A 16163-nucleotide genomic window follows, 5' to 3' on the forward strand; every position below is an offset into this window, starting at 1 on the left:
CAGGGCACCAAAGGTGATTATGAATTGTGGTTTAAAAGGCGATTTTGAGAAGTTAGCTTTTGGCTTAGGTTTCTACCTCTGCCTTGCTGTTGATAATGAAGAACTGATGCACATTGACGAGGTAAAAAAATCTGTATAGAATCATAGAATTATTAAGGTTGGAAAAGACCTCTAGGATCATCAAGTCCAACCATCAACCCAACACTACCATGCTTCCTAAATATAGATGATAACCATGCTGTCTTTCAGGCGTTAAGCCACATGGATATATAAAATGCCCTGGGTTATTATAAATCTATCTTACAATCTCATGTAAAATGCACAGGCATCGTGGCAGCAACTATATTTAATCCATTCAAACTGATGTTTGAAACATTTAATTCAGTTATGGTTTTTTTGTGATAAATGTGATGGAAAATAATAAACTCAGGTAGAAATACTGGCTTTGAGGCATTACTTCATATAGCTGGCTGTAGACGTTTGATTTGGGTTAGGCCAACTTGTAGTACATCTAAGAATTACACAAAGCCATGGACACTCAACTTCTTACTATAGGCATATTCAGAAAAGTGAAAAACCTGGCTAGATTAATTCTGTTCTCTAATTGCATCTGAGAGTAACAGAGGAAGTAATTTCACCGTTGTTCTGGAAGGTCCCCTCCAGGAATATGAGGATTAACATACTAGATGGTACGCAGGATGGGGATTCAGCTTGCCCTGACTTCAGGGTGGGACTCAGTGATAGCTTTGTAGGCTCCTAAATTTAGGTATCTACAAGAAGATTAATAGCTCTTTAAAGTAGATTCCTGTAATTGCTCAATTCAATATGGACTCCACTGATTATTAACGAACTCTTCCTTAGTTACAGTAGGAGCTTTGTCATCCATGACATCTAAAATGTAGACCCCCCGGTTTCAGCTTTCTGAATCAGGTGCTGAATCAAGTATTTTTTGTTGAATATGTATCTTCTGAAAGCGATCATCTTGAGAGGGAGGAAGCTGCAGCAGGCAGATCTGCTGTCCTGGAAAGCCTACTGTAATTCTTAGTAATTAGAAATTGGCTGGAAATGGGATTTTATATTCCAGCCAATAACAATGATTACTAGGATCAGGATATGCTTGCAAAAGTGTCTAATATAATAATTTTTTGCTGATTTCTTGGTTTTAGTGATGCTATGGACCATATAGACCATACAGTCTAATTATTTATTGTGTGGAAAAATACTTGGAGAACTCTTAATGTGCTGGGTTTTAATTAAGTATTCTCACCTCGTGTTATGAGGCAAAGGCAGCAGAAACCTATGAACTGTCTGTCTTTAGTTTATATTTTCTATTGCCTCCTGTTGATTTGACTATTTTCCAAGGTAAATAATCTGTGTAAACATTTTTCTATACTCTTACCTATTCTTGCTCTTCTGACTAGTACTCATCTTGTAAGAGAAGTGACTAGTTTGGCACTCAGGGAGCACAAGTCATGGATAATTGGGGCTGTTTTCTGAATTAACATTCATTTACACTCCTTATGGATCCCACATTTTGTCTGTTCTCTGCAGCAGCAACACATTATGCATTTTCTTTTCCTCTATAATGATACTAAGATCCTTTTCCTGTTAATTTGGAGCTGTCTGTAATTCACAAATACTTCTTCTGTGCTTTTTCTCTGGTGTGTATTTCTCTGTTTTTACTAACGCTGAACTTTTTCAAATTGTTGTTCTGTCTGTTAATCCCTTGCCTGGCTCACTCTGAAGTACCTTGGTGATCAAGGGGGGGTACTAAGTAATCAAAATTTTGTGCTGTCTGTAAATGTTCCCATATCACTACTTTACATTTCTCTTCCAGTTTAAGGGTTGTGCCACAAAATTTTGTAAGAGAATAACAAGGTGCTTAATATCTACTAATCTTTCAGATATTAAAAATTCCTACTTTTCTTTCTTACTTGTTTTAGGTTCCTTAGCTTTTCATCTCATTGCATGATCGTGACACAAAAATAATTGGTCTTTTCACTTCAGTGACTGAACTAGAGAAAATTATGGGTCAACCTGATGTTTTAACTTTTTTGAACAAGAGTGCTTAACTTAGTTCAAATTAAATTCCATCCCTTTTGTTCTAAAGTATTTTTTTTCATATTATATAAAGAAAAAAAAAACAAAACATGAATGGCATTTCATTGAAGTTAGTCTCTGAATGTAATTTTGTTACAAAAAGTTAAAGTTTTTTTTTTCTCTTGGTTTCCACTTTTTTGGTCAGACTTATCAGTTCACATTGACCTGAAAGCAGAGGGTTCTGCTTAATATGTTTTTAAACAAAATAATCTTTAGTCAGATGTCTGCGATTTCCTTGATAATCTATAAATTTGGATACATTTTGAAAACCTAAACATTTATATTTGCTGATTTTCCTTCAACCTATTATTTTGAGATGGTTAGTTATTTTTAATAGGTTAGTGAGGCCAAATACTCCATTGGAGCAACTGCACTTCAGCTGTGGTTAGAATTTGTATTGCTTTCTTCCAGTTTATATTGTTTTCTTCCAGAACTCTGATTACCCTATCTCCTATCCATATTTCTGAATGTAGTGTATCCTGCATTTTGGCTGGGGATGTAAAGTTTACTGGCATACAATTTATGTGGAACCAGCCTAAAGCATAAACCAATTCTTTTCATCTTTGAATCCTCCTGTACAGCTGATGTTTTTAGTGGGAGGTTGCCCAGCTGTACTGTAAACTCAATTCCTGTGATTCGTCATAATTTCAAGTTGAATGTTACAACTGGGCCTGAAGGCGTATTGCTTTTTAGTAGTTTATTTCAGCCCTGCTGCTTCTGACATCAGTCAGCTCTTTGCTTATTGTTGAGATTAGCTGCTTCTAATTGATTTTAGAAAATTAACTTTTAATATTCATGATGGGCTTGGAAAACAGAATGCATTGCCAAACTTTTGCAGTATTTTGGAGAGAGTGTTAATTTCTTAGACTTAGACATATTTTGCATGCTTCCTTGCACGCAGATTTTGTTCAGAGTTGTTACTGAGATTTTTCTTCAGGGACTACATGAACTTCAGGGAATGTGAGAACTGCTTAACTGTCCCCAAGCCACAGCAAGAGGAAATGAGAAGAGCCTTTTCCCAAAGGAGTTTAAAACCTTTCGTCTTTGGGTTTAGGCACTCCAGTCTTCTGTCTTTTCGCCTATCAGAGACAAAGATAGTCCCAAAGCTTGGAATAATTATCCTGATAGCCTTCTATGATGGCATGAGTGGCTGGGTAGATGAAGGGAGAGCAGTGGATGTTGTTTACCTCGACTTCAGCAAGGCTTGTGACGCTGTCCCCCATAACATCCTCACAGGTAAGCTTAGGACGTGTGGGTTAGATGAGTGGACAGTGAGGTGGATAGAGAACTGGCTGAAGAGCAGAGCTCAGAGGGTCATGAACGATGATGCAGAGTCTTGTTGGAGGCCCATAACTAGTGGTGTTCCCCAGGAGTCTGTGCTGAGTCCAGTCCTGTCCAACATATTCATCAATGACCTGGACAAACGGACAGGTCAAGTTTGCTGATGATACCAAGCTGGGAGGAGTGGCTGATACACCAGAAGGCTGTGCTGCCATCCAACGAGACCTGGACAAGCTGGAGAGCTGGGCCGAGGGCAACCTGATAAAATTCAACAAAAGCAAGTGCAAGGTCCTGCCCCTGGGGAGGAACAACCCCATGCACCAGTACAGGCTGAGGGCTGACCTGCTGGAAAGCGGCTCTGCTGAGAAGGACCTGGAAGTGCTGGTGGACAGCAAGCTGACCCTGAGCCAGCAATGTGCCCTTGTGGCCAAGAAGGCCAGCAGTATTCTGGGATGCATTAAAAAGAGTGTGGCCAGAAGCTCAAGGGAGGTTATCCTCCCCCTCTACTCTGCCCTAGTGAGACCACATCTGGAGTACTGTGTCCAGTTTTGGGCTCCCCTGTTCAGGAAAGACAGGGAACTACTGGAGAGAGTCCAGCAGAGAGCTATGAAGATGATCAGGGGACTGGAGCATCTCCCTTATGAGGAAAGGCTGAGAGACATGCGTTTGTTCAGCCTGGAGAAGACTGAAGGGAGATCTTAGCAATACTTCTAAATATCTGAAGGGTGGGTGTCAAGAGGATGGGACCAGACCCTTTTCAGTGGTGCCCAGTGACAGGACAAGGGGCGATGGGCACAAGTTGGAACACAGGAAGTTCCACCTCAATATGAGAAAAGACTTCTTTCCTGTGAGGGTGCCAGAGCAGGGGCACAGGCTGCCCAGGGAGGCTGTGGAGTCCCTTCCCTGGAGACATTCAAACCCTGCCTGGACGCATTCCTGTGCCCCCTGCTCTGGGTGTCCCTGCTCAAGCAGAGGGGCTTGACAAGATGATCTCCAGAGGTCCCTTCCAACCCCTGCCATTCTGTGATTCTGTGATCCTAATACAGTTTTTTTCCAATTTAAATAATTCAACATCAATTCAGTTTTATTCCTGACTCCTGATTTGCCCAAAGTTCAGGGTCTTGAACTTTATTTAAGTGCAGAAAAGCTTAGGGATGCCAGTAGAGGTATTTCTCTGATGCTGTCCCGCTTGTTTACAAAATCCAATTTACTGCAGTTTGGTCTCAGAGGACATCAGGAGATGGTTTCTTTACTGGTTTAAGTCTTCACTTAAAGTATCTTCCTCTGAGCTGAATCCCACTCCCAGAAAAATTGCATTTTAAATTTTGACCTTGGTATTATCAGGAGAGTCAGTGTGTGGCACCACTTCAAGATGGGGGAATGGCATATCCAGACATTCTGTGTGCCCCATTTGCAGTCTAGCACAGAGCTGACAGAGGTCCTGGAGTGACATCCGTGAAGATCTTTAGGCCTCTTCTTGTCTCTGCGAGGTAGAGCGTGGCTGGAAACAGCTCAGGTTCTTGTGCTGGCCTCACCTGGGTGACTTAGCTTTGCAGGGGTAACTAATTCTTGGTATGGATTTAGTTTATCGATAGTTGTGAACTATCCACTGTTTCATACAGATGCTGGTTAGCCTCTAAATGACAAAGGCTTTTTGAAGCTCCCAGCCTGAGCAATACCCAAACCACAGAAAGAGGGGAAGTGCTTTGTATTCCATTTTGTTCAATTTTCCACTCAGTTGTTCCCCCCCCCACCCCTTCAGTCAGCTTGGAAACCAAACAAAAGCCGAAATAGCAAATTAATATGATGAGGAAAAAAAAAATAGACAAAAGCAATTAGTGTGCACTTGTGATGCACTTAGGTATTTTTCCTCCATTTAGCATTTGCTCATTTTCCCCCACCCTCTGACAGTGACAAAAAACCCTAATGAAGCTGAGAGCTCTTTGGGTAGCTTTGGGTGTGACTTTCAAGTTTTAAGCTCCTTATCTCTGACTTGATGCACTGTCTCCCTTTCCCTAGAGTGTCTGGAGATGTTGAAGTTTTAAGTTTCATTATGAAAAAGCAATAAAGCATTTCAGCTGTGAGGCTAAAATCCATAGATAAATCACTTGGGATTGAGCTATTACAAGAAAGCTGAACACTTTTCTGAAGAGGAAAACAAGGGAATGCTTAAAAATGTTCCAGTCTAGGCTATATTGTACATTTTGGTTCTAGTTACATTTGCTTGGAGCTTGTTTTCCACAGATTTTGAGTGTAAGCAAAAATTTTCTAAGAATAGCTCACAGAAAATGTCTTTCTTCCTTTAGTTTTCTAAGAGTTTCTTTAATTTGTGAAACACAATAAGGAGATTTGCATAGAAGTAAATGCATTTAAAATACCTTTCATTTCCTTGTCAGAACTCATGGTGTAGCACCACTGAAGCAGTTGGGGTGTTTGGAGAGCAAGCACTGAAGATTGCCAGATTTCTTTCTTCCTGCAGTTTACACTTACCTATTCTCTGATGTTTCTTTCTCTTCTGCTTTAAAAGTGGTTAAAATACCTGGAGAAACCTTAAAAAGTAACCCTCAGTGCAGTTCCTGTATACCAAATAATTTTATAAATAAAGCCATTGGTTTAAACTTTGAATAAATTTCCTGCTTCTGGTGAACAAGGATCCCTGGCTTCAAGCAGCTGGATCGTGTTTGAACAGGCATCTGTTATCGCAGAGGAAAAAAATAGTCACTTGCTCTTCTATTTTGTATAACTTTGCACCTAATGCCATTAAATGTATAACTAAATATTTTCCTTTAAGCACAGAAGCCATCCCATCTGATAGTCCTGTAATGAACTGGTGAAGCTGTATCTAAGAGTGCAGCAGTGCAAAATAATATGCTTAAGAAATTTTTATGTAAGGAATTCAAAGAAATATGCAAGCCTTGAACTATATATAGCAGTTTACAGTTTGCATATACAAGAGTAGTTTATTGGTTTTGCTATATTTAAATACTGATTTAAGATAAATTTATAGTTCTTCAGTCCAAATTCATAAAAAATTCCCCTCTTGTAACTGTCTCATTATAAAGTTATGCTTCTGAAGGAATAATATTTTTCTGTTAGCAGTTGGTTTAGCAGTGGGATACATGAGGTGGATAGCAGTGGGTGTTGTTTACCTCAACTTCAGCAAGGCTTGTGACGCTGTCTCCCATAACATCCTCACAGGTAAGCTTAGGACGTGTGGGTTAGATGAGTGGACAGTGAGGTGGATAGAGAACTGGCTGAAGAGCAGAGCTCAGAGGGTCGTGATGAATTCAGCAGAGGCTGGATGGAGGCCCATAACTAGTGGTGTTCCCCAGGAGTCTGTGCTGAGTCCAGTCCTGTCCAACATATTCATCAATGACCTGGATGATGGGCTAGAGTGTAACCTCAGCAAGTTCACTGATGATACCAGGCTGGGAGGAGTGGCTGATACACCAGAAGGCTGTGCTGCCATCCAACGAGACCTGGACAAGCTGGAGAGCTGGGCCGAGGGCAACCTGATAAAATTCAACAAAAGCAAGTGCAAGGTCCTGCCCCTGGGGAGGAACAACCCCATGCACCAGTACAGGCTGAGGGCTGACCTGCTGGAAAGCGGCTCTGCTGAGAAGGACCTGGAAGTGCTGGTGGACAGCAAGCTGACCCTGAGCCAGCAATGTGCCCTTGTGGCCAAGAAGGCCAGCAGTATTCTGGGATGCATTAAAAAGAGTGTGGCCAGAAGCTCAAGGGAGGTTATCCTCCCCCTCTACTCTGCCCTAGTGAGACCACATCTGGAGTACTGTGTCCAGTTTTGGGCTCCCCAGTTTAAGAAGGATGTGGGACTGCTTGAGCAAGTCCAGCGGAGAGCTATGAAGATGATCAGGGGACTGGAGCATCTGCCTTATGGGGAAAGGCTGAGAGACATGCGTTTGTTCAGCCTGGAGAAGACTGAGGGGAGATTTCATCAATACCTATAAATATCTGAAGGGTGGGTGTCTTTTCAGTGGTGCCCAATGACAGGACAAGGGGCAATGGGCACAAGTTGGAACACAGGAAGTTCCACCTCAATATGAGAAAAAACTTCTTTCTGTGAGGGTGCCAGAGCAGGGGCACAGGCTGCCCAGGGAGGCTGTGGAGTCTCTTTCCCTGGAGACATTCAAAACCTGGCTGGACGCGTTCCTGTGCCCCCTGCTCTGGGTGTCCCTGCTCAAGCAGAGGGGCTTGACAAGATGATCTCCAGAGGTCCCTTCCAACCCCTGCCATTCTGTGATTCTGTGAGGTCAAATTTGAGAAATCTTAGATTTCTGGCAAAATGACCTCTGCTGGATACTTTTTGCATCTGTTTACAGTTTGAAGCTGGACATGTCATAACTGGATTACTTGATTTCCCTGGATTCTGTTTTCACAGAGTCACAGAGCGATGTGAGGGTTGGAAGGGACCTCTGAAGGCCATCTGGTCCATCCCCCCCAGCTGAAGCAGGGCTGCATAGGGCAAGCTTCTCAGGACCATGTCGACAGCTTTTCAATATCTCCAAGGTTGGAGACTCTACAACCTCCCTAGACTACCTGTGCCAGTGCTCAGTCACCCTCACAGTAAAAAAGTGTTTCCTGATGTTCACAGAAAGCCTCTTTTGTTTCAGTTTGTGTCCATTGTCTTATAGTTTGTCACTGGGCACCACTCGAAAGAGCCTGGCTCCATCCTCTTTGCATTCTCCCTTCAACTATTTACATATATAAATAAGATCCTTCTGAGCCTTCTCTTCTCCAGGCGAAACAGTCCCAGCTCTCCCAGTGTCTCCTCATATGTCAGATGCTCCAGTCCCACCATCATCCTTGTGACCCTTCCCTGGATTGTGTCCAGTATGTCCGTGTCTCTCTTGTACTGAGGAGCCCAGGACTGGTAACAATATTCCAGGTGTGGCCTCACCAGTGCTGAGCAGAGGGGCAGGATCACCTCTCGACCTGTTGGCAACAGTCCTTCTAATGCAGCCCAGGATACCATTGGCCTTCTTTGCTGCAAGGCCACACTGATGGCTTATATACAATTAGCTGCTCAACAGGACCCCCAGGTCCTTTTCTGCCAAGCTGCTTTCCAGCTGGGTGGCCCCCACCATGCATTGATGCCTGGGGTTGTTCCTCCCCAGGTGCAGGACTTTGGGCTTCTCCTTGTTGAGCCTCACGAGGCTCTTGTCAGTTCATTTCTCCAGTCTGTCAAAGGTCCTCTGGATGCCAGGATGACCCTCTGGTGTATCAGCTACTCCTCCCCGTTTTTTGTCATCAGCAAACTTGCTGAAGGTACACTCTGCCCCATCATTGAGGTCATTAATGAAGATGTTAAAGAGGGCTGGACCCAGTGTTCACCTTCAGGGTACACTGCTAGTTACCGGCCTCCAAGTAGGCTTTGTGGCACTGGTCACCAACCTCTAGGCCTAGCCATTCATTCAGTTTCCAATCTACATCACTGTCTGCTCATCTGGCCCACACTTCATCAGCTTCTCTGTGAGGATCTTAAGGGATAGTGCTGAAAGCCTCACTGAAGGCATCCACCTTTGTCTCTTCATCCACCAAGCCAGTTGTGTCACCATAGGTTATCAGGTTGGTCAAGCATGACTCCCCTTTGGTGAATCCATGCTGACTACTCCCAATCACTTTCTTGTTCTTAATGTGCCTGGATGTATTCTGGGAGATGCTTCTTCATTTTTACTAGATGTGGTATAAGCAGGGCCACCTGAATGACCCAGGCTGGATTCTGCTGCAGAGTGAAGTCAGAGTAGACCTTATACCTCTTTCTGTGATGTAACCACTTTTGTCCTGCCTTTTAGTTAAGCCTGCTTGTCCTGGTATAATGGTGCAGAATATGCTGTGTGGGACTAACCCTTTTCTTGCCCCTCCTAAGAGTTTTTATTGTGGGGGCTAAATCAACACATTAGTTCATTATGTGTGAGCTTGGCAACAGTGAAATAGGAGAAGGCCAGCAAAAAGAGGGAATCAGTGTTTTAGTGGAGTAGACAGAGCTAATTGTTCTGATTATAAATTCTGTATTGTACTCAGGCAAATATAATAGCCATTTATTACTTGCCTTGCTTTTAAATCCTCTTCTCCCTTCGTAATTTATACTTTTGCCTGGCTTGGCTCATCTTCAAAAATAATAGTGACAATTCACCATAAAACACCAACTACACCTTTGACAGTGACAGAACTGTTATAATTTATTTAGTAAGCTGAATCCAATAAATTAAAGTACTTTATAAAGCTGCCCAACTGTTAGCACTGTGATTTTTGCAGACAAGTTCTGGTAGGTATGGTAGCATCAATGACCCCAGCAGTCTACTCCCACCACTGTGATTGAGGCACATTCATCCGTTGCATCTCTATGGACCTACCAGCATGAGAACAGGGAAATGGAGGGACAGACAGAAAGCAAGGGAGGCATCACGTGTTATCCTGGTATTTTCCAGAATGCACTCACCAATATCTAGAAGCACAGAGAAGTTACAAATCATTAAATCTGTTACGCTTGTGTCCCTGGTATCGGGTGTGGTCCCTAAGAGGAGAGGTGGGGGTGTTCTCTCTCTTTGTATCACCCTCTCTTCATGAGTTCCAGAAAGATATTTTAAAAATAACTGTTCAAAGAACAGAAAAACCATTTCCCTGCCCGTTTCAGATTCTAAGTGATGTTTCTACATTACTAAGTCAATTCAAGATTGGCCATACAAAGTGCTATTAGTGTAATGCCTGATAATAGTTTAGAGCAGCAGAAGGTGCCTTAATGCAAATATCATATTGCAGGAAGCAGGGTGCTTTGCAGTAGCTGCTGTGTTGCTTCTGAGATGTAGACCATTATTTTCTTGATTAGCAAATGCAGTGTCTGCATTTTTGTTTGAATTGGTAAAGGAAACCAGAAATGTTGCCACGAAGCTTTGGGAACTGTATTTTCTTATATATTGCTGATACGATATGTTAAAAATTAGGCAGTGAGCTTTAATTGAACTCTGTATAATTTTATTTTACAGATTGTAAGTCTAAACCCATTGGGCTGAAGCCATATAAATGTTATTGGTAAAGTTAGCCCCTTTGAAAGTAAAGGGTGCTTTTGAATTTACACTGAATTTAATGGCAGTTTTATTTCCATTCAAGATATTAAGCTTGTTCCTAATAGGTGCTGTCTGAGAGAAAAGTTGCAGTAGTGGCCCAAAACTTGACTATGTAATTTTTGTCAAAGTAATTTCCAGATGTGTATGTACATATATTTGACTATGTGCATATTTTTAGAAGTCAAATTGTTGTAGTGTCAACATGGATGAAAAACTGAATTTATGGCAAGACCTATGTGGTGGCAGACTGAACAATGTCCTTTTGCTCTCTCCTTCACTCCCCACTCAAAAGCCCCCTATATTTCTTTACAGACCATGAGCATTATCACAGTAATGGGCCATTTTTCTTCCTATCCAGACATTCTTCATTCCCTATGATCTTTTAGGACTTCTGTTGCTTGCCTTTAACTTTTTAGACTGTATATGATCACTCTTTCCCTGTGCCTACTGCATTAAAAGCAGTTTTTATTCCCAATACCTCAATTTCATTACTTTCCAATATACTGCAGTATCTGGCTTTGATAACTCTCTCTTCTAAAATCAGCAATGACTTCTTCCTGGCTACTTGACAACAGTGAAAATTTTCAAAGTAACATAATCTTCTAAATTAAATCCGTTTGATTGATTTATTTTTAAGGCCTTTTGTCTCTCTTCATCCTTCTTGATTTGTCTCCTGCTTTGTCAGCGTGTGAACCATTAGCACCCGAGTTCCTCCAAGATTTAAGAGTTTTCTTATTCTTATGTTACCTCAATGGTCTTCCAGTGGTTCCTGTGACATTTGCTTTGTATTATACAATTTCTTCTTGTCTGTTGAGAGTTTAGCATATTCAGAGTGATATACAAGGTATAATATTTGGGGCAGAGAGCATTAATTTAAAAAAAGGTAATATGTAGTAGAAGAAAAGATACTTTGGCTGGTAGAAGAAAGATACAGGACTTTGAATATGACTACGTGCAATGAGATAAGATTACTAGTAGAATTCAAATTTACATGGCTGGAAAATAGTTGTAAAGACAATGAAATCAATTTTAATTATGATTATGTCAGCGTACGGTTCAACTGTCTTTAATGAATGCACTCTGAACATTCCACTTAAGCTAGTTAATTGTAACTTTCTGTAAGCATCCATAAGAAAGCATGCCTTATGTGTAAATGCAAAGAAGAAGGTAGAGGAAGTAATTCACAGTCTAGGACAAGCAAGAACAGCTATACTGAGTTAGCGTGAAGCTCATAAAACCATACTGAATCAAAGTAGTATAATGGCAGTAGCAGGTACTCAAGAAAGGAGTATAAGCAGCAGAGCATGTACAGTGATTCTTTCTTTTGGGTAACTTCTGAACGTTAACTCACTGTTGGATTTTGAGGACTTGCGAAGTTGAAGGTTTCGGATATTCTGTTTTTTAGTATATGATGCATCTATTGGTGGTAAATTTGTCAAATACCTTTTTAGACATTTATACTTCTGGTCTCCTCCACATCCTTTGGGAATACTTTTCAAGTATAAACTGTGTGTTACGTTTAGGAAAAAACACTTCTTTTTGTTTATAATTTCCTTGGTTCCCCGAGTTCTTAAGTTATGTGAAATATCTAATAAATAACAGGAGTACATCTTCTCCATGATTTTATAGACTGAAATAGATGAGAACCTAAACAGACTGCTTAGTTTATCTTTTTTGTAAGAAAAACTCCTAGCATTGTCAATATTTTTGCATATAATGAATTCTATCTTTTTTCATGTTACCATATCCCTTACTGAATCTTGTTGTTAAAAATATGTAAGTCAAAGAGAATATGTAGTTTAACCATGAAGTTACAGATGCTGTGTTTACAAATATGAATCATAGAATCATAGAATTATTAAGGTTGGAAAAGACCGCTAGGATCATCAAGTCCAACCATCAACCCAACACTACCATGTCTCCTAAACCATGCCCTGAAGGGCCACATCTACATGTTTTTTGAACACCTCCAGGGATGGCGACTCCATCACCTCTCTGGGCAGCCTCTTCCAATGCCTGACCGCTCTTTCAGTAAATAAATTTTTCCTAATATCCAATCTAAACCTCTCCTGATGCAACTTGAGGCCATTTCCTCTTGCCTTATCTTTAGTGACTTGGGAGAAGAGACCAACACCCCCCTCGCTACAGCCTCCTTTCAGGTGGTTGTAGAGAGCAATAAGGTCTCCCCCCTCAGCCTCCTCCACACTAAACAGCCCCAGCTCCCTCAACTGCTCCTCTTAAGACTTGTTCTCCAGACCCTTCACCAGCTTTGTTGCCCTTCTCTGGACACACTCCAGCAACTCAATGTCCTTCTTGTAGCAAGCGGCCCAAAACTGAACACAGTATTCGAGGTGTGGCCTCACCAGTGCCGAGTACAGGGGCACGATCACTTCCCTACTCCTGCTGGCCACACTATTCCTCATATGAGCTAGGATGCTGTTGTTCTTCTTGGGCACCTGGGCATATGTATGTCTTCCAACTTTCCACTTTATATTTGTAGCACTAATAATAATTGATCCTACATTCATTTGATTATCAGTATATAATTTAACTTTTAGACTGTTGAAATGCTCTGAACTTTATTAAATTTATTATGCTCTGAGTTTAATAAGAAGTTGGGATATAGGAATTTCTGGTATGTTTACATGCATTAGTTAGCAATGTTTGGTGACATCATGTGGTTGCCCATACATGAGTGTGTAGTACCTTTTGAGATGACCTTTGGTGTCCCACCTGGATTATTTATAGCTGCTGTTCTGGGCGCTATGGTTCTCTGTCACATTTACCTGTCCCATGACGATGCTTTGTATACCAAAGGGCATCTCCATTGGCACTAGATAACTGTGTGAGAGCAACTGAACGATGGCCTTGGTTCTGGGAGGGATGCACAGGGGATTTCTGCAATTGGTATTAAAGACATTAATAATATAAATAAATATTACTTGAAAAGATCGAGATTGGCATGATTCTTCTGCAGTAAATGCAGCTGTTTTTGCTTAATGGCATTTCACAACATCTGGTTACAGGTTAGCACAGTAATGAGCATGGGGGAAGGACGGACACAAAGTGCAGAGTTTTGGGTGGACTTGTCCTTACTTAATCTGTATTATAATCGCATGCTATATAATAGGAAATAATCTGGTGGGAGTATTTGCCAAATAAGATTTCTGAGTCCACTGAAACCTGGAAATTCCAGAAAAATGCTGATTGTTGTTGGAGCCAGGGTTATATTATGATTTAATGGCTTTTCTGGGCTTCATTTGATGACCTGGCCTAGAAAAACATTTTGAAGTAATAAAGCGTCTGTTTGGCTCCAAACTAATGAGAGGAGCATTGCTCTTTGCATTAACTGTTCTTTAGGAAGAGCTGCGGAGAGCTACTAATAAACCTTATTAAAAAGCTTAAGCAAGATCGAAGGAAATAGAAAACAGAGAAACTATTCCATTCCATTCCATGTGGAGTGAGCACATAAAAAAAAGGCGCAAAAAAAAAAAAAAAAAAAAAAGGCAAGCCCACAGAGCTTTTGCCTCCCCTCCATGTGACTTGCAGCTTGCTGCACTTCAGTTACACTGTCTCTGAGATATGTTAAAGTGCAGCTCAGTTTAATGAAGAAGTGGATAGGACAAATCAAGGCTAGAGACTATTTACAGCAGAGCTTGGGTAAGTAAATGCAGCTGTAGATAAGTGTTTACTAATATTGTGCAAATGTTACAATATCTAGCCTGTAGCATTTAAAACAATACTCAGAGCCATCATTTTTTGGTGGTCCTTTCTTATTTTTACTTAAGTAATTTGCAAGCGTGGGTGGTGCAAACTGCAATAGATTTACTCATAAGACTGATAAAGGATTTAATTTTATTTTTCAGACTTCCTACAACAAAACAAGTAACTTCCCTTTAATTTTGTGTACTTATTTTGTTTTAATTTCTTTGCTATGTAAGTAACTGCTTCATCTATTTTAGTGCAGTGCTCAAAATAATTTCAGTGGGAGTTAGCTGATAGTTTCTAGTGCCTTCCTGTTATTTTAATTATTTTTCTACTGGTGAGGGAGAGGGGAAAACGGCTTATACTCTGAACCTCCTAGATACAGCATTTTCAGATTTCTAGAATCTAACTCCAGACCACTGAAAGCTCCCCAGCATCAACTTGTTCCAGGAATTCATTCAACCATCCTTAGTAGGATATGATTTCAGCTGTTTGCTTTTGTTTTCATTGTCTTTTTATAAATATTTGTATGTGTTCCTATACTGAATTTTATAAAGAAAGTTGTGTTTTAAATTTGTGTATGTTTAAATTTTTGTAAATTTAGTATCAATATACAAGATAGAGAAATATAATGAAAGCTTTCGTTGTTGTTTTAGGACTTCCATGCTTTTGATTTTGATATGTTTTTGCCTGTAGCAATTGGAATGGACCTTGCAGTTGCTGTAGCACTGTTATGAAATGGGATTGCAATCTTAGTCAATTAGTAATTTCCAGAGTGGTTGTTTTAGCAGTTTCAGTGCCTTCCATTTGCGTATTTAAATCTCAGTGCGTAGACAAAGAGCTGAGAAGGAGAAACGATCAATATAGACTGTAAAACCCTATCCTGAAGCCTGATTCGAATCTTGGGAACTGAAAGAAGAAAAGCAAACTGCTTCACTGTTGGTAGTTATTAAAGAAAATATTTTTAAGCGTTTAATATCTTGTGATCTAGGGTGTGTCTTCCTTTTGCATCATCTCGCAGGGAAGAGCATATTAAATATTATAGTCTATCATGATTTTTACTATCTGGATTGATCAGAATGCGTTATCTTTTTCAGATAATCACTCCATTTAGGAGGCTAATATTGTGTGCTGAGAACAGAAAAGAAATGGAGGACTGGATAAGCTCTCTGAAGTCTGTTCAGTCCAGAGAACACTATGAGGTAAGTTGACATCCCTCACGGCGCAACCTGTTCTAGCCCAACAGATCAAGCTACAGGACACAGAACTGGAGTATTCACCCTCCTTAGTAGGAAAAGTGTGTCTAATGTCAGAGTGAAGCTTCATGTTAAGACCTTTCCTAGCAAAACAAGAGCTTGTTATGACACTTCTGTTTAGAAGTTTGGAGGGAGATCAGACTAAATACCCTTTGGAAAATACTTTTGGTGAACATTGCATTGTCATCCCTTGTAATGTGGAACCATAGGTAATTTCAGTCACTGTAGCTGTGTTCTGTACTTGCAAATTTGTCTTAACTTCTCCTTTACTAGACCGCACAGTTTAATGTGGAACATTTCTCAGGGATGCATAACTGGTACGCCTGCTCCCATGCCCGACCTACCTTCTGTAATGTGTGTAGAGAGAGCCTCTCTGGAGTCACTTCTCACGGCCTGTCTTGTGAAGGTAAAATAAATGCTTTCTTTCCTCTGTTTATAATGTTGTATATGTAGGCAGATGGCTGAAAGTTTAAGACGAGTAATGATTCTGAAAACAATGAGTAAGAAAAAAGGCTGAAGGGAGAAATCTGTTCACTAGTGACTTTCTTTTGGGCAGAGGGACTGCTAATGATCTGGCTCACCTTATTTATGCTCCAGGTGCCTTTTTCTTACCCATCTCATTAAACAGTTCCTTCTCCTGCAGTGACCAGTTTAGAATGTGCTGGGTGGACAGTTTGCAGGAAAAGATAGCATATATTTGATTTGCCCATCAAAAATGTGAAACAAAATGGTCTTA

The 16163-nt window shown here is 40.8% G+C and overlaps 1 protein-coding gene across 4 annotated transcripts in view; it reads left to right on the forward strand.

The window, feature by feature from the left end:
- DGKH (diacylglycerol kinase eta) overlaps positions 1-16163 on the forward strand; it is a 175151-nt gene that overhangs the window by 95378 nt on the left and 63610 nt on the right. For all 4 annotated transcript variants that reach the window (XM_064440811.1, XM_064440810.1, XM_064440808.1 and 1 more), the window contains 2 exons: positions 15269-15373; positions 15701-15833. In XM_064440811.1, the coding sequence (XP_064296881.1) occupies positions 15269-15373; positions 15701-15833 (238 nt within the window). The remainder of the gene's footprint in view (positions 1-15268; positions 15374-15700; positions 15834-16163) is intronic.

The sequence above is a fragment of the Phalacrocorax carbo genome, chromosome 1 (assembly GCF_963921805.1).
Source record: "Phalacrocorax carbo chromosome 1, bPhaCar2.1, whole genome shotgun sequence".
In the NCBI taxonomy this organism is placed as follows: domain Eukaryota; kingdom Metazoa; phylum Chordata; class Aves; order Suliformes; family Phalacrocoracidae; genus Phalacrocorax; species Phalacrocorax carbo.